This window comes from Ursus maritimus, unplaced genomic scaffold (genome assembly GCF_017311325.1).
Source record: "Ursus maritimus isolate PB19 unplaced genomic scaffold, ASM1731132v1 scaffold_12, whole genome shotgun sequence".
NCBI classification, from domain to species: domain Eukaryota; kingdom Metazoa; phylum Chordata; class Mammalia; order Carnivora; family Ursidae; genus Ursus; species Ursus maritimus.
In genome coordinates this window covers 29,187,575-29,211,013 of record NW_024423564.1, presented here as the reverse complement: position 1 = coordinate 29,211,013, position 23,439 = coordinate 29,187,575, and the positions used below count along the sequence as shown (strand labels likewise).

The following is a 23,439-nucleotide window of genomic DNA, read 5'->3' as shown; positions in this document are numbered from 1 at the left end:
TTCATATAGAAGGTATATGAATAGAGTAACCTGCTAAGTATAAACAATTTAAATAAAATAAAACACAACCTCAAGTGGACTATTTCCACCAGTGATAAAAATAAGAAATGCTTCACAATATAGACATTATAATTTTCTTTAAGTCTTTTTTTATTTAGAGATTTTTCTGGTAAGGAGATATACCATAGGAAAGCAATTTCACTGGCAGTGAGGTATGTATATACTCTACCAAAATACTCCTTATTTTAACTGTTTTTAACTTTATTTACATACGAAGAAAGTTATCAATGCATATCCTTGTTTCAACTATAGTATTAGCCATACTACATGAAATAAAATGAAATGGTGCTTGCATACAAAAACTGTTATTTGTAAAGGAATCTGATTGCAAGTTAAAAGAAATAATTTGTTTTTGGAAAGAGTTTAAAAGAATCACAATTTATCATGACCAAGACATCTGCACCATATTTTCCATTCCTCACAGCACATTTATTTCAGTAATTCCGTTATGTCGGTTCCTAGCATGAGCATAGTGTTACACGATTTTCGTACATATAATCACATCCAAAACAAGTTCTAAAATTTAAATTGTAAACATTCTCATCATATGTAGAAATATTTCAATTGGTGTATTAAGTTTTGCTAACTGATCAAATTTGGAATATAAATGAGAAAGCCTATTCTAAGTTGTGTAGTGAGCGTTGTTTATTAATTACATTTCTACAATGTTAAATAAAGTAAGAGGCAAACCTGTCCTGTAAGCATGTCAAAATTTAGGTAAAACATTAAAAAGAAACAAATCTGTTAACAAAAGGATGTCTTGCAATAAAGATCATTAGATTTTTTAAATCTATTATGATACAAAAATGTCAAGGGTAAATAGCATCTTTGTTGACAAAGTAGGAGGTAGCATGGATGCACCACTTTATTGTCTGAGAAATGCAACTGGAGTAAAGAATATTTCCTTACCACAAATAATTTCCAGGACTATGTACATATTTCTTTTAGAAATACTTGTTTAAACAAATCTCCCTCCACTTTTTAGTATAAAAAAAACCGTTCCATGTGATTTTAAAAAAACACTTACACATCTAGATAGAATAGTACTCTGCCCTATTTGAGTGAACAGTCTCAAACTATGAAGTACATGATATTTAATGCCCTAAGTTGAGTAAATTTAGTTTAGCGGTTCCTGGTATTATACAAAACACTAAATACATACAAACAAAATATAATATCTTATTCTTCAATGCAAGTCTTGTGGGGAATAAACAGAACCTTGATTCCGGTAACACTGCAGAAAATGTAATTTTCCAATAGGTCTGTCTTTAAGTTATCCATGTGCAACAGTTAATTAATGACTGCTTACATGTACTGATCTTTCATTGAGTGAACACAGTTAACTGACAAAACTTAGTAAATCTTAAAAACACATCTTCCATCCTATATAAAATATATAGACTACTTACTGTTTGAAGTACTCAGTTTGCTCTGATGTCACTGTAATTCATTTTTCCCCATTTTCCTGCTTTAGTATTTATAAACGGATAATTTAACGTGGCTTTAAAAAAAAAAGACAAAGAATTTCAAATTTACATCCAATTTAAATCTGCTATTTAAAAGGTTTCCTTGTTCTATGAAGCTGCTTCTGCCATTAGTAGAGAAAATGAAGTTTCTGTAATGGAGGCAGGCTTTTTAAGTAGTGACGTGACTTCCACCATGCCAGCTCCAGTCCGTGGAAGATTAGCGTTTACAATGTGTCGTTGTAAGTGCTTAATCCAGTCTTCCTGAACAGACAACGGTCCACGAAAGACTAGGCCACAAAACCTATAGAAGAAGTTGATAACAGTTCTCTTAACATGACCAATTCCCTTTATTTAAAACCAATTCACATAAAATCCATAAACATAAGAAGCAGACTTTATTATATCTTGGAGATACTATCCTATACTGGAGTACTTGACAACAGTTTTTAAATACATATAAAGTCAAAATGATTTAATACAATATAAAACTGTCAATTCATATGCTCAACAGCTATATTACCTGTAGTAGTATTTGTAGAGGTGGAAACATTATTAAATTAAAATTAATTAATTAACCTCAATAACATTTAAATTAAATTTAATTAATCTCAATAACATTTAAAAACAAAACTATAATTCTAAAATGTACCATTCTTTTTGAAAGACCCTTCCCCAATTCAGAATTCCTTAAACTGCATGGGGATGAGTACAGAAGGAGGTGGGAATAAGTCTGTATAGCTATATTCATAAGTATGAGTGGAAAGAAATGTATTCCTAAGAAGCAGAAACTTAAGACAAATAAAAAAACAATTCAAACCAAATCAAAGTAAACCAAACAAAGCAAATAAATAAAACACCACAACAAAAAAAGCTACTTTCATAAATCACAGTATCATTGAAGTTCTGAGATAATATAAAATATTTATTCATCAGTTGTGAAATAGTGTATTATGAGCTAAGTAAGATTTTAAGCCTATCTCCAAAAGTTCATTTATAACTTGATAGATGAGAATGAACCTTCTGCCACAAATTAAAAATCCCTAATATGTCTCAAAACAAAATCTGAAGAAACTGAGCAAATATGGCAAAATAAGCATATACCTGCATCGGAGAATGTAAACCTCGTCAGCACCATGAGGTAATGTTAGCATTTTCTTCTTGCTTCCAGATCTTGACCTTGATTTCTTTTGCTTACAATCTAAGGCTAAAAAAGGGATGAGAAAGACTTAACATTTTATATATATTCTGAAATATAAATACATACTTCTAGAGAGGTCAGACCATCTAAACCAAGTTAGAATAAGTCTACATTCATTTGTAGTCCCTGACTACATGCATGCACTAACTTGCAGCTGGGTCTTTAACAACAGTAATATTATCTGTATACATTCTTCCTGTACTACTTTTCAAATAATGCTTTATCATATACCAAACTAGAACTGAGAGAATGTAACTAAACTTGAAATTACTAAAGCGGCCAATTATTACAATGGTAATCTTTCCTCTTACAATCACAGGTACATTATTTTCATATCTAGTTAATCTTCCTTATTTCCAGGAAATTATAACCTTTTATTTAAGATCATTAAATTAAGTTTCCATCTGATTACTATTCCATTAAGTAGGTCTCACATGCTTTGAAAACTTAGTAAAGAATCATCAACAACATAATAAAAAGTCAATGAGAAATCAATTTTATAGCAAATACATAATAAATAGCTCTTAAAATTATATGCTGGCCCTACATTTGGAAGGGCAAAAAAAGCTCAACTCTCATTTTTTAACTCAACCTGTATTGCATGTATAATAATGTTTTATTTTACTAAGAAATAAATGTAAATCCAGATTATCTCAAATAAGTTTACAATGGACCGGAAACGTAATGCTATTCTTTACATTTTTTAAAAAAATTTTTACATTTTCTCCTACAACTTATTTTTAAAATGTGATTAAAGAGGGAAAAGAGATTTTTATATTAAAAGTGGATCACAATTTTAGTGCTGTTCTTGACAATTTTCAATTTCTTGACTTCTTCAATCACTTATTCTAAAAAATCTAATTTAATAGAGGGAAAAAAGGTATTTTTTTATAGGTAGGAATGACAGGACATAACATTTTTTTTGGTCTTTGAATACAACTACACCATTCCTTCGGACAAAGGGATGACAATATTCCAGGGTGCTGCTGGTCAATTAGCAGGAAGAGAAGGTAAGAGTTTATCTCTAGGGATCCAAGGGGGAGGGAAACAAATGTAACAGAAGAGTTACACAAATGGCTTTTCTTCTGTTAACTTGTCATGTGAAATCCCCTGGAAAAATCTAGGTAAGAGAGAATAGGAACTGGTATTCAAGGATTCTTTGAAATGAGTTGTTCAAAGTCCAGATTCCAAAAAGAATAGATGCTATTACAAAATCAGTACACACAGCTCCTTACAGTAGTCAAGTGGCAATGCTAACAGAAATGTCATATAGAAAATTAAAAACCATGAGAAGCCTAGATAAATCTCATTCAAGCCACTGGTTTCTGCTTCTAGTCACCTGCCTCTTTAAAAGTAAAATCCTGCTTGGGCCCAGAGTATTCCTTTGCTTATGTTCAGAAGAAGAATCTAATAAGTAAAGAACTGCAGAAAATCAAGTTAAGAATGGCTAATTCAAAGCTAAACCACCAAAATCTGGAATAGAAAAATCTTATAAATTATTAGTTATCTCAGTCAAGAGCCTGGCACACAGTAGAAACTCAAAAACTTCTGGTGTAAAACACAAAGGAAAACCCAATAATTTAACCTTTGACATTTAGACAGCATATGAATGGAAATTTGTTCTATCACTATGCAATACAGGTAGCATTCCTGTAGAACACCTGTGCGTCATTTGTTCAAATGAGTATGTTGCTAACAGTCACACTGAAATTCTTCATTGATCAGTCTAGCTTAAATGTAGAAACTAAGTTCTTCACAACCAGTAGGAAGAGTGAGGTATCAAGTGCTTTCTAATTAGCACCTTCTTTTTCCTAGTTGCACTGATGAGCATCTGAATTTAAGTGGATTTTAAAGCATAAAGCAATTCATACACTAGAAGTAAAGTTTAGGGAACTCAAAGGGCTAAGTGCTACTAGATGTCAGCTATTCTTTCCCTATATAAAAGGTAAAACCACACACAATCCCTGTCTTTGTTATGTGGAACAGAGTAAGCATTTGGTTCATTATGAGATTATAGGGAGAATCTTACTTTGATGAACTTGCTGGTTGTCAAAATTGCCACACTGTATTCAAATTCCTTTTTAAATGTAAATAAATTACTGTAGGATACAAACAGAATGCATTATAACAGTTCTTTAAAAATTTGTTCACAGAATGCTAATGTTAAGTGTGTAAAGCAAATTGAGAGAGACGGGCAGAGGGTGATGGGCATGTATGCAATAGAATGTTTTTATCCGTTGTATTTGGATGCCGTAATTCTTAAAAATGGAACTGGACATGTTTACTTTGAGATATAGAAATGTTTTCTATTTTAATACAGGAAAAAGATTTTTTCTGACTTTTGATGTTGTATGGACTCAAGAAACTGAGGTCTAAGCTGTTTTATGAATGATCAGATTTAAATTTTAAATGACAATGCCATAAACTTTTGTAGTAATTAATATTTGAAGGTATCATGACTTTGGAAAGTAGGACAACTTTCCCAGCGTATGATCGAGAATCTCTATTACCCAGGATTCTAAGTAAATTTATAGAACCACATGCATTGGGCATCCTTGGAAATGTGTCCATAAAGTAAGGATATTAAAAGCTTGGGATCTCTGGTAATTATACCTAAATACCTTTGTGTCTTAATATCTCCATGATCACTTTTAAATTTCTTATCCCCTGAAATGTCACTTATTTATTTTAGATGGTAAAACATGAATACATGTTACAGGAATAGTATTTTTCTAATACCAACAACCAAACTTCACCCCTTCATTATTGCCCAAACATTTTAGAAAAATCTGCAAAAAAATGAGTATTTAATATATTATTAATACACACACAAAGGGGACATCCATATGGTATTCTCTACATGAAAAAGATGATTTACACAAAATGTTCCGCTAAATGAAAAAGATGATGTACAAATGTATCTATTACACAAATCTTCTCATTCAACAGTTTTTATTATATCTAAAGGGAAAAGCAGTTTTATTCTGGACTGTACCAGGAAGTCACTAGAACATTAAAAGCAGATCACTAACACATTCAGTTTTAGTATAATGGGGCTTATCAATATTTGCGATAAATAGCCAAAGGTTTAACAAAAGTTGTTTACATTAATAATCTGCCAAATACATAACTTTATACAAAGCCTTTCTTTGTTACAGGATTTTATTTGCACTTATTTGTTAGTGTCAAAAAATAAAAACACACACACTTTTTATCTCTTCCAAAGCATTGTAATCTAACACTGTTTCTATACTTAAAATTTACACTATATATTAGACTGGTTTTTAGAATCTTAATTTTCTTCTCCTTGAGTGTAACTACATTTTAGAAAGGAACAAACTCAGTCATTCAAACCTTCCTAAGGTACCTATTCAGAGGGGCAGAAAATGTCTAAGTGATCAATTTTAACCAGAAGACTGTTAAAAACATCTTTGCAGTTATCTGATTTATAAAGGATCTAATTTGCTACCGGGAGTATTTTACTTATAAGGAGAATAAATAACGCTGTAAGGTTTAGAATATACCTTTCCTTTCAGTAAAACAGCTGTTTGATCAAATAGCAATGAAAGAGAAATACAGTAGACTTATGAACCCTCAAAAAGAACACCATACTGCTATGCTACAAAATACAACAACAGCAGCAACAACAATAGCAACAACAACAAATGCATCTAAAGCACTAAACCAGATCAGTTAAAAGCAAATCAATGGGTAACACAAGAGATACAAATTCGAGTTTGCTTTCTGAGCCTTATTTAGTTTTACACCTAGAAGAAAAAGAATTTACTTTGGGCTCCAACATTATTAAATAAGTCCTTTTGACCTTTCCACCTTTCTGCCCATTACATATAACTGTTTCAATGAATGTCATTTTCTTTTTAGTTCACTACACAAATGACCTCCAAAAATGAGTGTTTACTTTTTAGAAACACCTGAACCTTCAGTGTGGTAAAGAAGCACATCATAACTAAATTAACATTCACCTTCAAAATATTTTTATTTGCAATCATTCTCCCCCACCCATTTAACCGAAAGTTCCATTTCATCTGTTTTGTTCCTAACTGGTTTTTGGCATCTCTGGAGTAAAGTGAAACTTAATACAATGGCCAAATTATACACATCCAAAATAAGAAGTATGGTATAGCTCTACTAGAGGGAAGAAAATTTCTTCTCCACCTAGTTAGCCTGTGGAAGATGGGTAGGCAGCAATAGCAGCTATGAACTCATTCAGGAAGACAGTAGGAATAAAAAAAGATGGAAACAGGTTAAGTCATCATTCCACCACCATTAACACACTGGTGGTGGAGGTAAGTAGTGGCAGTGGAGAGGTGGGAGGAGAATGCATATGTCCCAAGGGGTACACAAATGTAAGATGATAAACTCAATTCTAGTTGCTGTCATTAATCCTTCAAAGTTCGTAAGTCCCAATCACATAAAAGACTGTGCAAAGAGCATTTTCTTTCCCTTAGCCCCAACTAAAAAGGGAACATCGCTTTTTGGGGGGGGGGGGTAGGAATGGGAGGAGAAACATGTTACCTTGTATAAAATAGGGATGGGGGATAGAGGAAGCCAAATTCTTATTTCTTCAGTGTACACTCTTCTCTTTGCATAAAGTGCCTACGAGACAGACTTCATGGGTATATGACTTGTGCAGTCACATAGGATCCCATACTTGGTTCAACACTGTTGTCGTACGCAGTCTTGAAATTCTTAATAGTTTTTTAACACAAGACGTTACATCTTCATTTTGCACTGGATCCTGCAAATTATGTAGCCAGTTCTGGGTCCTGAGTACCTACCACTCTAAATGAGAAAGGCAGCCCTCAGCTCTACCTCTTAATCTCTTGGCTCATAAAAAAAAAAATAGCTATTAAGAGAAAAATCGTTAAATCCCACTCTCTATAGCCCATTAAAATGGAAAGGACTTCCCTACTCCCAATACCAATTTTTTGTGTCTAGGTATACTGCCATAATCAAACCAGTCATTATTCCCAAGATACACATAAAGCAGTTTAAGGGGTTTATTGTCATGAAAAGCAATGTTCCCCTTCCAATCAGAATTAAGCATATAGATACACAATTAGCAACCTCAGAAGTATATTTTCACCATTATTTTCTCTTGATATTTTCATTCCAAAATTAGATATTTTTTCAGTATCCTAAGTTACTTTCATCAATTTTTAGAGTTTTCATTCTCAGTGACTAAAAGTAATAACGAACCCAGAATCACAGAGCAATCATGGCAAAGTTAATTAGATCCTGCATGATTTAACACTTTACCTAGAAGAGGATGGAATGCAAAATACTTGAAAAGCAGATCTCCTTTGCTTTAAGTATGAGGTTTCCTGCTTAAAGTATTAGTCTAGAAGAGGCAGGTAGCTTGAGTTTGCCCTAGAAGTTAAGGATTATATTAAGGGTAGGAATAGCCTTCTATCCTTGGTTCAGAGAATGAGTCCAAGCCTTTATTTAAACTTAGGTCTAATTGGGAGAAAAAAAAGGTACATTCAATTTGTAGAAGTTTCTGCTTTTTCAAAGTAGAGGGGATATTTGTAAAAGAATATTCTGAGCAATATTCCCCTAAGATGTGAAGAGAAAAGCTAAACGAAAGTATACTTTATCACAGATTTTTATAAACAAAGAAATTAGAAGCAGACCAGTTTTTCCAGCTTGTCAAAAGCTAAAAGCTGGCGCGCCTGGGTGGCACAGCGGTTAAGCGCCTGCCTTCAGCTCAGGGCGTGATCCCGGCGTTACGGGATCGAGCCCCACATCAGGCTCCTCCGCTGTGAGCCTGCTTCTTCCTCTCCCACTCCCCCTGCTTGTGTTCCCTCTCTCGCTGGCTGTCTCTATCTCTGTCAAATAAATAAAATCTTAAAAAAAAAAAAAAAAGCTAAAAGCTAACAATACCCTGGCTACAAATTGTTTACTGATTAGTTAAGAGTTAATAAGGATAGCAAATGTATTATTTCTCTGTGGTAACAGGCTAGGAAAAAAACATTTAAAATTTCTTAAGATGGGTTGGCCCTGCATGCTGTTTTACTAAAGCAAAATATGCACTTACCAATATCAACCACTTTTCCAAAACTAAGACACACCGAAAACTGGAATAAACATTAAAATACATAACTAGTCTGCTACAAAACACTTTTGTTTATAATTATTTGCATACAATCACTCCCTGACCCCTAAAAAACCTCAGTATTTTCAAAATATCATTTCATATTTAGTAGGAGTAATTAAATGTTCCTGATTATAAAACTGCTTAGGTAAGGAAACCACCTTACTTTAATATTGCCATAAATTATCTTTAATATAGTCATGTTGAAGTTACATAGGGCGCACAATAATTATAATGGTATATCTAAAGGTCACAAATGCACAAATCCCCATTGATCTGATTTTTTTTTAATAATTTTGAAGTGCTTACACATTCCAGCCAAAATCCAAACTATAATCAAAATGGTGTTGACCACGTACCTTCTGCTCTGAGTTAACTACAAGCTAAGGCCACAATTAAATATATGTTCTAAACACTGCACAGCAAAAATTAACCTTATTCCTCAAATTCCAGAAACAACAAAGAAACAGTGAATACTATTTTTCCACTTCTTAGATACATGAGGGACCAACAGTCTCCATCAAGTCATACTCTCACCCTAACCTCTAAAAGAGAAAGTCTGTGTATTGTTTTATTATTTCCATAAAGTCATTTAATGCAGATTACTCACAAGTTAGCTCTGGCCAGAACATGCTTTGTTACTTGGAAGGTCTAACTATATCTTAATACAGATTATAAACAGCATTAAAAAATTCATGTTAGAATAGAAATCACAGCAAACACAAAACATTACAACAAAGGATATAAAGATTTTAGACATGTTACAAAGTCCAAACATAAAAAATCTAGGTTAATACAATTGTTAAAAAGATCAAACAAGATATAAAAAGCAAAACTCAGAAAATTAGTAACAGAACCAACAAGAATGGTAGGAGACTAGTTAAGATTTTTATGAAAAACAAGTGGCTGGTCAAAAAAGATTATCAACCAAATAGAACTCCTAAATTTTACAACTAATGACATCAAAAACAGGCAACATAAAACGTAAGTATTTTGTGCTACAATGGTACAAAACTCTTCGGGGGTTCCACTCTCAACACAAATTTACTGATCCAATAAATTTGCTTTGTTACAGTGAATAACTAGATGACAATGTCTTGCTGGATAAGTAATGAAGCCTACCCTTTGCTCAGGAACACCATGGTAGTAGATTCATTAACTATATTGACTGGTATAACCATCCTCCTGGTAACAAGATTTAAAACCTGAGTCATCTCTATCTCTGTCCTCTTATTCTTCTACCTCTAATTAATATGCCAAGTTCTACTTATTTTACTTCCATAGTATTACCTGTACATCTATTATCTTTCCTTTATATTCATATTGTTATTGTCCTGGTTCAGTCCTCCTAAAATGCCTCACCTACAATTTCTCCACCTCCCCAGCAAATCCTTTAACTTTTCTCAAATTCTTAAAAAAACAAACAAAATTTCATTTGCTGCTCACTACGAAGTTAATTCTATCATCATAGATTAGCATTCCACATCCTTTACCTGTCCACCTCTACCTCCTACTTCCTTGTATTTTCAATAAACTTCCCACTGTCCCAAGTTGCTCCATCCTACAGATATGTTTCTTCCCTACCCCAGATACCTATTTCCACTTCAATTAGCTATCTTCAGGGTCCAAATCAAATGTTACTTCCAAAAGCCTTGCTGGGTCCTGGTCCAGCTGAAGCACCTTCCTCTTCCTCTGAACTTCCACAGTATTTCATGAGGAGAGGCGTACCTCTCCAATGGCACTTACAATTTGTCTGGTATTACAGTTATGTACTATATGCTTCTACTATAAGATCCAATTTATCTCTGTAGTACTTAGCACAATGCATAAACCAAGCAGGAACTGAAAAAAAAACTGCTTGTTGAATAGATCAGCCAATCAATTTTTAATATTGTGGGCAAACAGCCCATTTCTTGCTGACATAATAAAACACTTAGTATCCATAAAGGTGACTCTTAATTAACAAATGATTAAAGGGTGACTCTTATTTCACAAGGCAGAAATAAGAACAACATCTTAGAAACATTATCATCAAAATGGTTAGGATAAAATCGGGTGTGACACTAGTCTTCGATTACCTGGAAAATTTATTCAATTTGAACAATTTATTGTTGTGCTAATGCTGAATGATGATACATTATTGTGCAGATAAATACATACAGATATGCACTTTTAATGAAGAACAATACTACAGAGATAAGTTATAGCCAAGAAAATACAGAAAGACATCTTTCATTTTATCAGGAATAGCTTTTTAAAATACAAGTTTGACCACATTATTCCCTTATTTTAAAAAATTCTTCCATGATTTCCTAAATTTTTAAGCAAGCATTCAAAGCCTCAACCCCACCTTTCTGGCATTACTGTCTTCCCAAATACCTGCAATTCAATCTTCCAGTACCTCCTGAACTCAAAATTTCATCCTTTTGTGCCTAAACTATGTCCTTCTCTCTACCTAGAATGTTCTACTTCATCTCTTCTTCCTAAAACTACTCATCCTTCAGGTTTAGGGTTTAGCTTAAACTTTTCCATATTAACACACTTGTACTTATCCCACAGAATCATGAGTATGTTTATGCAGCGGAAGTGCAGGGTCTTTGTGGCCTCAGAGCTAGCACTGTCCTGGTACACGATAGAATAACTAAAACTTTTGTTGAATCAATGAAAATTTTGACTACCAGTTTTATTTTTCCCTCTTATTTTAACATAATGACAAGAAACACAGGAACATGAACTACTCTTACTTTTCCTTTTTCCTTCTTTTTGAGGCTCTATTTAATAATGAGACAAATTGTAAGAGCAACAGGAAAAAAGAACCCAACTTAATTCCCAACTCCCCTCAAAAGGCCTAGACTAAAATAAACACACCTTTAGCTCCTACAACACTTATACTTTACCTCCATTTACTCGTATACTATCTTGCACAGTTCTCTAATTTTGATAGTATTATATGTGTTGCCAATAATGCTTTCCTAAGTTCTTTGATGACAGGGACATATTTCATACTTCTCATGCATCCTCCATATAGCCTAGTCTAGAGTAATTATCAAGGTATCTGCTTTAACTAAAAGCTAGTTTGCTCCTTTAAAGTTTAATCATAAGGTAAAAATGTTCTGTTTGTACTCTTTCAGGCTGAATGAATCACTATAAAAGCATACAATTTCCTCAAGATGCAATATTATAATAGTGTTTTAAAAGACACTGCAGAGACACTCATGAAAAGACAAATAATTTAATTCATCTTGAGAAGCTTTCACAATACTACTCTTTCTTTCCACCACAGGAGAAAAGTGCTCCTATAGCACTTTCCACAATGTAAGAATTACTTTTCTGGTGGCTTATCCACGCGCTCAGCACCTGGTACTGTGTTACGCATTCATTAGCGCTTGTTGTTGCAGGCCTCTATGGCCAATTATATCATTAAAGCTGAAAACAGGCAAAAGACCCTATTAAATAATAACACACAATCTACTATTCCATTTAAAATTAGATGGTATGAAAAATAAAACACTGACTTTCCTAAAAAAGGAAAGCAGATATATTGCACTGGTGGTATTGACTGAAAGACTCTCTAATACCAATTTTTAAGTTCTCTTTATCTCATTGGAAGTTATTTATTAATTATGATGGTGGTGAGTCTGCTGGTGTAGAATAGCAATAATCCTGCTTTACTTCTAAGAAATGTTGTCATGGAAGTGTTCTGAAGGTAATGAAATGAAGCCCTTCCCCCAAATATATTTGCATATAAAAATGTTTTTGGGGGCACCTGGGTGGCTGAGTCAGTTAAGCTTCCCACTCTTGATTTCGGCTCTGGTCATGATCTCAGGTTTGTGAGATCAATCCCTGTGTTGGGCTCTACGCTTGTCGTGTGGAGTGTGCTTCAGATTCTCTCTCTCCCTTTCCCTCTGCCCCACCCCTTCTTAAAAAAAAAAAAAAGCTTTTCTTGCATTAATTTTAAGTAACTAGAAATCTCCAATTTATTTTAAATATTGGAGGCCAGCATTTTATTAAAAAAATATGATCTACAGATAAACATTTGAATACAATGAGTAAAGAAAATTTACTTGCTGCCAGAGAGGAAGTACTATGATTTCTGAAACATTACTATTGTTAATTCTGGTCAGTATTAGTCCTTAAGAGAAAAAGTCACTTAAGGGGAGTGTTTTCAATCTGTGGGTACTAACTTCTTAGTAGGTAGTAAATCGATTTACTGGGTTATGACTAACATTATTTTTAATGAAAAAGAATAAAATAGAAATATTAGAGTACATCACATTCAATTCAGGTGAGTAATGAGCAAACAAAAGTGAGTTTGTGTATTAATGTGAGTTTGTATACAGGTCAAGATGTAAAATGGAGCTCCAATAAAAATGCTGAACACCACTGCTACTCTTTCTTCTTTCCAAGAGAAAACATGGCTCTGTACCGCAGGGAAGCATAGTGCAAACATGCATTCATCTGACTGATATATTTCCTTTCACAACAACCTAGTCAGACCTTAATTATTTCCTTTTCTTTACCTGCTGGAATTCACTCTTATTTTGACCTCAGAATATTTTTCTTTTTCAGTTCCTTACTGCAGATTAAGTTAATAGAATATACTCTGCCTTAAATAATTTTAAATATTTTAGAAACTTTAATAACCAAGGTGACCATATAATTTATTGTCCAATACAGGACACTTATGAAAGAGGCACTTTTCTATTACTCGGTTGGGACAACAGGGCTACCCAGTGTGTACACTCTATTAATAACTTGGTAATGCTGTGTTTTTAATACTGCCAGTATAAAAAGGGTATCATATAATTTAAATATTAAACATAAAAAAGTCAATAGTAAAATTAAAAGTCCAAAAGCATTTAATATGAACTACATAAGATTTCTGATTTTTAATGAAAATTATATAATGTTCTCATTAGATTGTATAAAGAATTAATCAGGAAAAAATTTGTGTGAGCAGTTAATCTAAAGAGAACAAAACCTGAAAAAGAAGTCCACCAATAGTGTGGTCTATGTTAACTGTAATAAATTCCTATTTAGAAGTATGCCTTGAATTTACGATATATGATATAAAGTAAACCTTTGGCACTAGTCTCTTTAGAAAAAAAATGCATTTTTAAAAAAGGTAAAAAAACAAACAAAACACTTCATAAATTATTATCCACAACGGAAGGCACATGGAAATTATTAAACAATTATTTGAACCTGCCCAATGGATTATAAATTGGGTCAGTTCTGGGCAAAATGAAGTCTATTCTTTTTTGACAATTTAACTCTGTCCCAAGTATGGCTACCCTTCCAAGTTATTAATTCCAAGCTTTCCTACTTCATTATTCATCATGTCCTTTCACTAAAATAATGAAGCATATTAGATTTTAATTTATATTTGTGACCACATAAATTAGTTTTGATGTTACAAATTCTGGTATTTTAAGCATTTTCTAACTCTTACCAAAAAAAAAAAAAAAAAAAGATTTCTTAGGGCTCCTGATTCCTAGTTCTGTGTTCTTTCTACTTCATTTTTATTTTGTCATCTCCACTTTCTCAGCTTCCTGACAGAGGGAGAAGGGTCTATAGATGATAACCTTCAAGGGATATAAAACCTATATATAGAAAACTTTTTATCTGTGGATGAATAAGTGCATGTTTCTGGTATGGGGCCCACAGCTTTCATAAAATTCTCAAAGAGGTCAAAGACCCAAAAAAGACTGAGAACTATCACATTAGAATTATGTGAGTCATCAAGTAAATAGTTATTTAGGGAAGCAGAGAAGCATTCTTTTTGGTCTACTGAGGCTAGCTAGAATATTTACCTCCCTCAAAAGACTGTTAATTCCCACAGAAGAGGCCAGGAGCTGGTGTCTTCTAAGAGAAGGCTTGGGGGTTTATTCTATCCTAGGTAGCCATGCAGACTTTTAGCATTTACTCTAGGGATACCTAAGCTTCTTCTTCAAGAGGAGGCCACATAAATAAAATCCACATTAATGAAGACTACTTGAATTGGGTACCAGACATTCTTATGGAGGCTTTAGTCCTACCTATTTTCCCCTTATATTGTTCCAGTTTTGTGATCTACTTCAATTAAGATAAGGTTTTAAAAACGATTGTTTCTTTCATCAAAACAGCATCTATATATTCTTGAAAAATAATTCTTGTTACTCATACACATTGATGACTCCCTTATAATAATCCAGTGGAACCCTCCAGAAACTACAGGTTGGGACCACTGACTTACACCACTGAAACTGATATGGGGGAAGAAAATAGGCAACTGGAGTTTATAAATATAATACAAAATGTTCCATTTGGAAAATGAAAAATATTAATAAAGCTGATAAAAAAAACCTTTATAGTTGGCATAAGTAAGCAGCAAAGACATCTTCTGTGTAGCTCTACTGGTCAAAAAGTTTCAAAAACCAGGGGAGAAGTTTCAGAATTTCTAAGAAAAAGGTGCATGAATTTTTTATTTTTCTTAAAAGTGGGTATGGGCTGTGGAAAACACCACCTTAGACTTTCTTCAGCTTTTCATTTCCCTTCTCTTTGCCTTAGGACTGCCAAACACACAACTTATATTTTCTAACACTTCTGACATTTCGGTTAGTATCGAAGGTATTTAAAAAGTAATACCCTCTTTTTTTTTTAATGCCGTAAGAAATGTATCCCCATTCATCCTATATTACTTTTTTCTTTAATAATGACATTTTTTAGATAATAAAGTATTCATTAGAATGCACCCTTGGTCAGTGGAGGGTTACTAACGATCAGTTATTTTTAAATAATTAATCCTATGTTTTGAAAGATTTTCAGATGAAGCAAAACCATTTTTTAATGGCCTACAAAATCGGTACTGGAGAGATGTGCCTCATTGAGTATTTGCAATTATCTGTCTGATATGTCAGACTGAAATATTTTTTAAAGTCCTCTAAAATCTAATCCAGGCCTCTTTCTTGGGTCCCTGTTCTTTGTAAGACTCTTATTTATTCAGTCTTCACCAGAATGCTCCCCAACTTAAAGTGAACTTCATTTTAGGATTTCCAATTGCTTGTGTTCTGTATGTGGCAGACAATAGTGATTACAAACATAGGTCTAGGATAAGACAGGCTTATTTTTCAACTTTGCTATTAATAACTACAGAAGTTTGGGTAACTTGATTAAGTTCTCTAAGCCCCAGTGTCCTGTGAAATTGAGAGATTTACTGTACCTATAACTTATACAGTGGTTGTGAAGTTAAATGATATGCACAGCACAGTGCCTGACACAGTGTTTAATAAAAGTTAGTGATTATGGTAACAATGATGAATTTGTTTCTATATTCTTTTATTTTCACTGTCTCCCTGATTATAATGTCAGCAATCACCTTCCAAGCCTGAAGAAGGTAGGAATAACAACATAAAAACTAAACCTCGCAGTAAGAGGTTACTAATTCAGTAAAGTAAAACTCACTCTATTCTTTTAATACAGTCAACGGTCATCCCTGGTCATTTGTGTATCAAGTCAAAGGATAAAGCAAAGAAGCAGAAGAAAGAAAGACATTAGTATGAATACAAGTGTTTCTTTGGTAGCAAGAACATATTGGATGTAAGCCATAGGAAGACATGAGGAAGAACAAAAAAGTTGGGAAAACAACAACTAGAAGAAAGCAGAAGGCAGTGATCTAAAAGAGCAAGAGAAATAAAAAGATTGGAAGGAGAATTTTAGGCAAAAGGATTTATGTGGATAGATTTAGAAAAGAGGGTATACTTTAAGACGTGAGAGAAATGGGATTTGCTAAAGCAGGGTAGCTTGAAAGGCTACAAATGAAAAGAGCAAGGCATTTAGTAGGGTAAGAAGCAGTATTACATGTGAGTAAACTAATAAATTTTTCACAGGCTAGCAATATGAGGAGGTATCTGCAAGGCTGGGCTAACCAACCAAAAATAACACAGAAATGTGCATGCTAACATTTATGTGCTTGGCTGTATTTATTAATCCTAAACATAGTTTAGGAGCATTAAAAGAAAAATCTATTCAGTTGTCAACATGGGCCATTATTAAGGCTTGTCCCTTTAAAGATCTAATATATAAACTAATGAAAATTCCTTAGTTTTGCTTAGTTTTCTAATCAAGCTACATATTTAAAATTTCACAATAATTTCCTTTCCTAATAAAGCACTTCCTTAAGCTAGAACTACAATCTTTTTTTACCAAAGAGAGGTGCCTTACTGGAATCCACTAACAAAAATAAATTTAAGAATCAAAAATAGTATAATTTAAAAATCAATGGGAATTATGTAGACTCAAAAGTTCCACACCTCTATTGGTTTTTTTCCCCCAAATCAAGTCAGTAAGAGCCAAATGAAAAAGAATAACTTGCTTAAAATTATATCTAACAGTTTACAAGTTGCTGAAATTTAATGTATATTCAGTCTCAACTGTGCTTACCAAAGAAAGCTATAAATATCATCTGAACTAGCACCAGTCTGGTGAGAAAAAAAGTGTACTGTACCAAGCAGACTTGCTGTGTTATCTGTTCAAACATACCTGTACCAGTCAAAAGTCCAGCACTCTTCTTTCGTGCATAAGCGCGTAAGTGGTTGGACAGGCTAACAGCACTTGTAAACGTCGTATTGCAATGCACACATGTTCTAAGCTTCACAGGCATACCTATCATTCAAAAGAAAACTATAATCCAGTTCTCACTTCAAAAAGTGAAATTTTCTTAGCTAAAAGCGTGAAGAAAAGTACCACAATAAGGATGGTTTAAAAAACGTTCATTGAATTAGCTTAACTTAAAATAAGGAGGGGGAATTAAGTTAACTATTATTAGTTTGTTGTTAGTATTTAGAGCCAACCCATGCTCTTTGGAAATGTGGAAGACGAGTGCCTTGAACCTCTGAGCTCCTCTGGATTTAACACCTATTATCACTTTCTTGCAGATTTCTGTGTTACGCAGATCATTTCCTAAACCTAAAATACAATCCTGTGGTTTGAAGAGCACAGTTCAGTTGAGAAGTTTCAATGCTTACAACATTACCAATAAAAAGAATTAAAAAGTCTAGTTGACAAAGTGGTAATTAAAGTGTTTTACCCACAAAACCGTAAAAGTCTCAATACTAAATTAGGCTTTCTGATGAAGGCTGGGAGAAAGGTGGTAAAACACACCATTGAGCAGCTGTTAGACACAACATTTTATTTAGGGCATTTTATGTTCATTACTCTGAATGCGCAATCAATAATGAAAGTTAATTATTTGAAGTTTTTTGCTAAAATCTTTGTGCTAAATAAATGATCAACAAGCTAACATCTTAGTCATCACAGGAAAGAAAACACGATGGAACAATAAGAAACTCCTAACTTCCAAAAGACAATCCTCACTCCCCCAACTCCTTTCAGTTGGTCTCTTCAACTATGAAAATCAGCCACAAATACACTTTTCATCTCTCAAGTGTACTATACCTTAGTCAACACAGCTAACACACCTTTCTTATTACATTTTATCCTTCTCAAAAAGGTTGAAGATTTGACTTTGAAAGACTCTCTTAATACAAACAAAAGAACCCTATTAACCAGAAACCCATCAAGATAGTTTTTCAGACCATTTACAACACAAGGTAATCTTTCCTTAAGTCAAAACTGCATACAAATATCTCTGCTTTCCCAATGTCGACCAAAGTAAACAAATCAACATTACCGTAATTTCATTCATTATTAATCCACTGACCAGTTACTTTTACCTTAGACACATTCAACTCGGAGCTAAATTATGAGACCATCTAAGTTCATCTTCAACATTCTTAACCACCAAAAGAAACCTATGAAGACACTTAAAATTTCTAGTGTAAAAGTATAAGCCAGACTTAGCAATAACAAATATAGTTTGGCTATTTTATGTGCTATATCATTTGCTGGCACACACAAACTATTCTTTTGAAAAGGAAAAACTATTGGTGCAGAAGCACTAACCTAAACCATCTGTTCTGTTCCTTTAGACCACCATTATAAAATCTAAAACCCCAAACAAAGGTTTTATACTCACAACAGTTCTCCAAAACCAAACTATCCCACAATACAATGAGGAATTGGAGAGGGAGAAGTTTCTTTGGGTTAATCACAACACACAACAGACACCAATCCATTCAGTTTAAAGAGTCTATTTTTTGTTTGTTTGTTTATTCGTTTGACCTAAGCAGAAGGAAAACCAACAGCTGTATCTTGAAAACATCACCTTGGAGCACTGGCAAATATAGGACAGGTACGCCATTTCAGTAATGCTACGCTTTTGAACAATGTCAACCTCCCATCCATAGGACCATCCCCCAGCCATAGCATATTTTATTTTTACAGATCAGCTTTTTGTTTGTTTTTTTTCTCACCTTACATTCTGACCAAGAAATGAGGCACAGAGAATTCAGTGTTGATGAGCATCTACTGATGATTTATATAGAAATGACAGTATAACCAATCTCTGCTCTGCAAAAAAAGCAGCTTAAGTAAAAAGATTCTAAGAAATTATTTTCTACAAATATTCCATACAGGTAAGCATAATTAAATTGTGTTTAAATTTTATACGACAGTCATAGACATCCTCTTACCTGAGTGCATAGTCAGATCCATCCTTTGTGGTTGATACATCAACGGACTGTCTTCACTTAATGGAAGAACACATTTCTGAACAAATCTCTTCCTTGCAGTTTGATTATGAATTTTTTGAGGAGAAATAGGAGAATTTCGTTCTTCTCCCATCCTTTTATTTTTAAGCAGTTCTATCAGTGTAAGAGACTGATTCTTTTTTCCACTGGGCAGTTCTGGTTTTGTTTCATCATATTCATTTAAGAAACTCAGCCCTTCTTCTTCTGATGCAGACACTGATAAAGCTTCGGTCTTTAGGCCATTACGGTATGCTTCAAGAGGTATAACATTTTGAGATAGAAAGTCATCACTTGATGCAAGTTTTTGAGCTACAAATGGTCTGGGAATAATACGACGACTGTTCAATGCTTTCAAGATTTTTTCATATTTTTCTTCATTTTGCATCATCTCATTCAAAACACAGATTGGAGATTTGTGAGCATCCCATTTGGTCTTTCCAAGTCTTTTCAGATGGCCTCTAACATGATTCGATAATCCAATTTTAGTATCAAACCAACCACCACAGAGCTGACAAGTGTGTTCAGAAGTGGTTTCAGACTTCTCTATAGCTAAAAAAAATTTTTTAAGAGTAACATCAGAATTTTTTATAAAGTGATCTTAAAGCCAATTAACGCTGAAATACAAAATCATGTGTTTCTAATAAAGACCAAATTTGAGCAAAACCTTTGAATCCTTTGAGTTTGAATAGAGACATATTAACCCAAATTATCTACACGGAAACTTACCTTTTCTAACTCGCTTAACAGGTGTCCCTGTGCCAGTTCTTTTGAAATGTTGCATTTTGTCACTTGTGGCTATTTGTTCTGGTGATACAACATGACGGGCTTCATAGCTTAATCCAGCTCTGTGAAGATGTCCTCGGACATGATTTGACAACCCAACACCTGTTTCAAATGTTGCTGGGCAGTAAGGACATGATTTCTTCTCAAGAGATAAATCAGTCCAGTGAAAAACAGAACTATGCTTTGACAATGAAGTTTCTGCATTTTCTAAATGCTGAGGATCATGTATGTCATGCAAAAAGTTATTAGTTCCAGCATCTTCATAATATTCAAAATAAAAGCCATCGTTTTGATCATAACTGAGGGTAGCATTTTCTCCAGGCTCTTGACCTTCCACCTTGCTTTTAAACAGCGGAAATAAGTTTACATGTTCTTGATTAATATCATTATAGGTTTCATCTTCTATAGCCTGTGTAGTGTAGTCACCTAGCTCAACATTATCCCAGGAACTTTCATCTTCTGTTTCATAGCTATCTTTCTTTTCAGCGGAATTAAGCTTTTGTAAAACAACAACAGTCATTTTATGCAAGAAATCTGGATAGCTATCCAAGTCTTCTCCTCCAACAGAACTTTCCTTCTTAGATTCCTTAACTACTCTCTTTACAGCTACACGCCTGTGTTCTTTGAAGCTTTCTGGCCTTTTGGTGTCAGAGTTTTGAGGGTCTGAAATGAAACTATTGTTGTGGGAATTACTTGATGACGAAAACAGATGTAAAGAATTTAATGAACTGGCTGCTTCTTTTTTGAAATGTAGAGGATATGATTCACCTGATTTTTTGATCATCCTGTAGTTTTCATATTTGTGTCTATATAAATAGTTGCTATTTGCCTTGGCATTAGATTTTTCTTTTGCTGCTTGATGGAAATACTTAGGTTTTTGGTCAGTGCTGCTTTTAATCATAACAGTCTTGTGAGAATTGTTTTGATTGCACACATTTACACCTGACTGGGCAATGCTTTTCCGAGCTTTTTGTATTCTGTGTGGCCGCTTATGGAATTTAGAAAAATTACTTGATTGTGAAGATGATCCAAATGTTCGCTTTACATCTTGTTTTAAAGCAGAGTTCTTTGGAAATGTGGTTGACTGCTGTTTAATTAATGGTTTAGTGCTATCAATATCTATAGGTTCTTCGAGAATGTCACTTTTTCTTTTATCAAGTCCAAGAGGACTACCAAATGAATCGATGCATGATGATGAATGCAAGTACTCCATGTGTTTTTTTAAAATACTTCTGGCTGAAGTAGTAAAAGGACACATCTTACATATGTAGGTGGCTGATTTTTTGGATGATCCTATAACAGAATCTTTCATGAAAGTCTTTTTTTGCGTTTTTCTCTGGGCTACATCAGAACTGACGATAGGGCATTTTACCACTGCTCCATGGGCAATGCCTCGATGGCATTCTAATTCATTTTCTGTCACTGCCATGAAGTTACACTCCTCACAACAGTAGTACCTTTTATCTTTTTCATGGGTTTTAGCGTGTTGCACAAATGTTTTAGGGCAATTGGTACCAAACACACACTGAGGGCACTGCAATCGTGCACTTCTTCCTTCATCCTGAAGTTCTTTCAATTCACGAATTTCCTCCATCAACTTCTGTCTTCTTTCTTGGTGAATAATCATATGCTTTAGAAGTGAGTTACGATCTCGAAATGTCCGTCCACATTCTCTACAAGCATATGGCCTTGGGACATTAAGATGGCGAAAGTGGCTATTCCCATCTAAATGATACATCATATGCCTGTGGAGGTGCTTTTTCTCCCTAAAATTCACATTGCACTTTGTACAGGGGTAGAATGATGGTTCTTCGGTGCTGAAAGTAGCAGGTGACTCGGAATCACTTTCTTCACATTTCTTTTTTAAGGTATTTGAAAGAAAAGTGCTAGTATGAACGGGTGAGCTGTCTTCTCCACACTTATCTGGGTTATAAATTAGATGCTGAAAAGCATCCACAGATTCCAAGTCTTCATCAGTTGATTCAGGCTTCACTTTTGATAATGCATATTTCTGTGAGTCTATTGCTTGTAGTTCTTCATTCTGTTCCAGAAAGTCTACCTCTAGCATTTTTGACTTATTGGGTATACAATTAGAATCACTAAAGCAATCTTCAGTATAACGAGTAATCTTGCTTACATCCATTTTTCGCTTTCTCTTTTTCTCTAGACCTACTTTAGAGTGAACTGGGGCTTTATCCACTGTGTCTTCATTAGTCATAAGAAACTGAATGAACTCTTTTTGGGGATCCCAGTTTGTATCATTTTCTGACCTAAATTCATCTGTACCTGAGGAAATTCCTGTCAATGTATCAACACAATCATCTTTTACCAATAAATCATCACTATCCTCTCCCACCTCTACTTGATTTATTAAAGTGCTATCTGACTTTATACTACTCCCTACTGAATTCTGAATGTCACAACCAACAGAAGCAGAGGTAGGTAGTTTTTTAATGGAATGGGTTGGATTTTTAGCATGTGCTACATCTGATAATAAAAATAAAACTTGATGTTGACTTGCTTTCTGCGGTGTAGATAGTTGAAGATCAGGTGCCACCTTCAAAGTTGAACAAGATTCTGTTGTTGGCTGATCCACAGGTTGTCCAGTGGTTAATGAAACACTGCCTTTATTCATACTGGAAGTCTTAGCTAAGGAGGAGTGTAAAACTGGTCCATTAACAGCAGCTCCTTTAGGCAAGATGAAGTTTTCACTAGAAACAGTAGGAGCACCAGCATGTATAAATAGAGTAGACTGGCCTCCACTTAAGGCTTTTTCAGATTTGTCCTTTGACAGTTCTTCAGGCAGAGTGAGCGTATTATTTTTCTGAAATGATGTTTGACAATCTTTTGGTTTATGAACTCCACTCTCTTTGTCTGAGATAAAACTGTTGTTATCTAGGAGTTCTTCTTTAGCACCAGTAATATCGGTGTTTATCTTCAAATCATCCATATTGTTGGCAAGCCCATTTAACACATTTAGTCTAGAAAATGGAAGAAAAAAAATTTAGATTTGCATGAAAGAAAAAATTCTATTAGAATGTATGGAGAGTTCAAAGCACACATTTTTGTTAGTGTAACTCCACTGTTTATACCAAGATCCTAATAATTTTCCAAGAAGGAAGAAACACTTTAAAAAATGTGAAAGACTTTAAAAGTATCTCGAAGGTTAATTTTTTTCTTTGTGCTAAG

The 23,439-nt window shown here is 33.9% G+C and overlaps 1 protein-coding gene across 4 annotated transcripts in view; it reads right to left on the bottom strand.

Moving 5' to 3' along the window:
• Window positions 1-904: 904 nt before the first annotated feature.
• Window positions 905-23,439, bottom strand: part of ZNF644 (zinc finger protein 644) — a 100,608-nt gene continuing 78,073 nt past the window's right edge. For 3 of the 4 annotated variants that reach the window (XM_008690607.2, XM_040627052.1, XM_040627051.1), the window contains 5 exons: window positions 20,194-23,231; window positions 19,411-20,016; window positions 17,360-17,482; window positions 2,628-2,730; window positions 905-1,827 (listed from right to left, as the gene is read on the bottom strand). In XM_008690607.2, the coding sequence (XP_008688829.1) occupies window positions 1,635-1,827; window positions 2,628-2,730; window positions 17,360-17,482; window positions 19,411-20,016; window positions 20,194-23,231 (4,063 nt within the window). In that variant the 3' untranslated portion in view covers window positions 905-1,634. The remainder of the gene's footprint in view (window positions 1,828-2,627; window positions 2,731-17,359; window positions 17,483-19,410; window positions 20,017-20,193; window positions 23,232-23,439) is intronic. The other variant, XM_040627053.1, reaches the window with a different exon arrangement.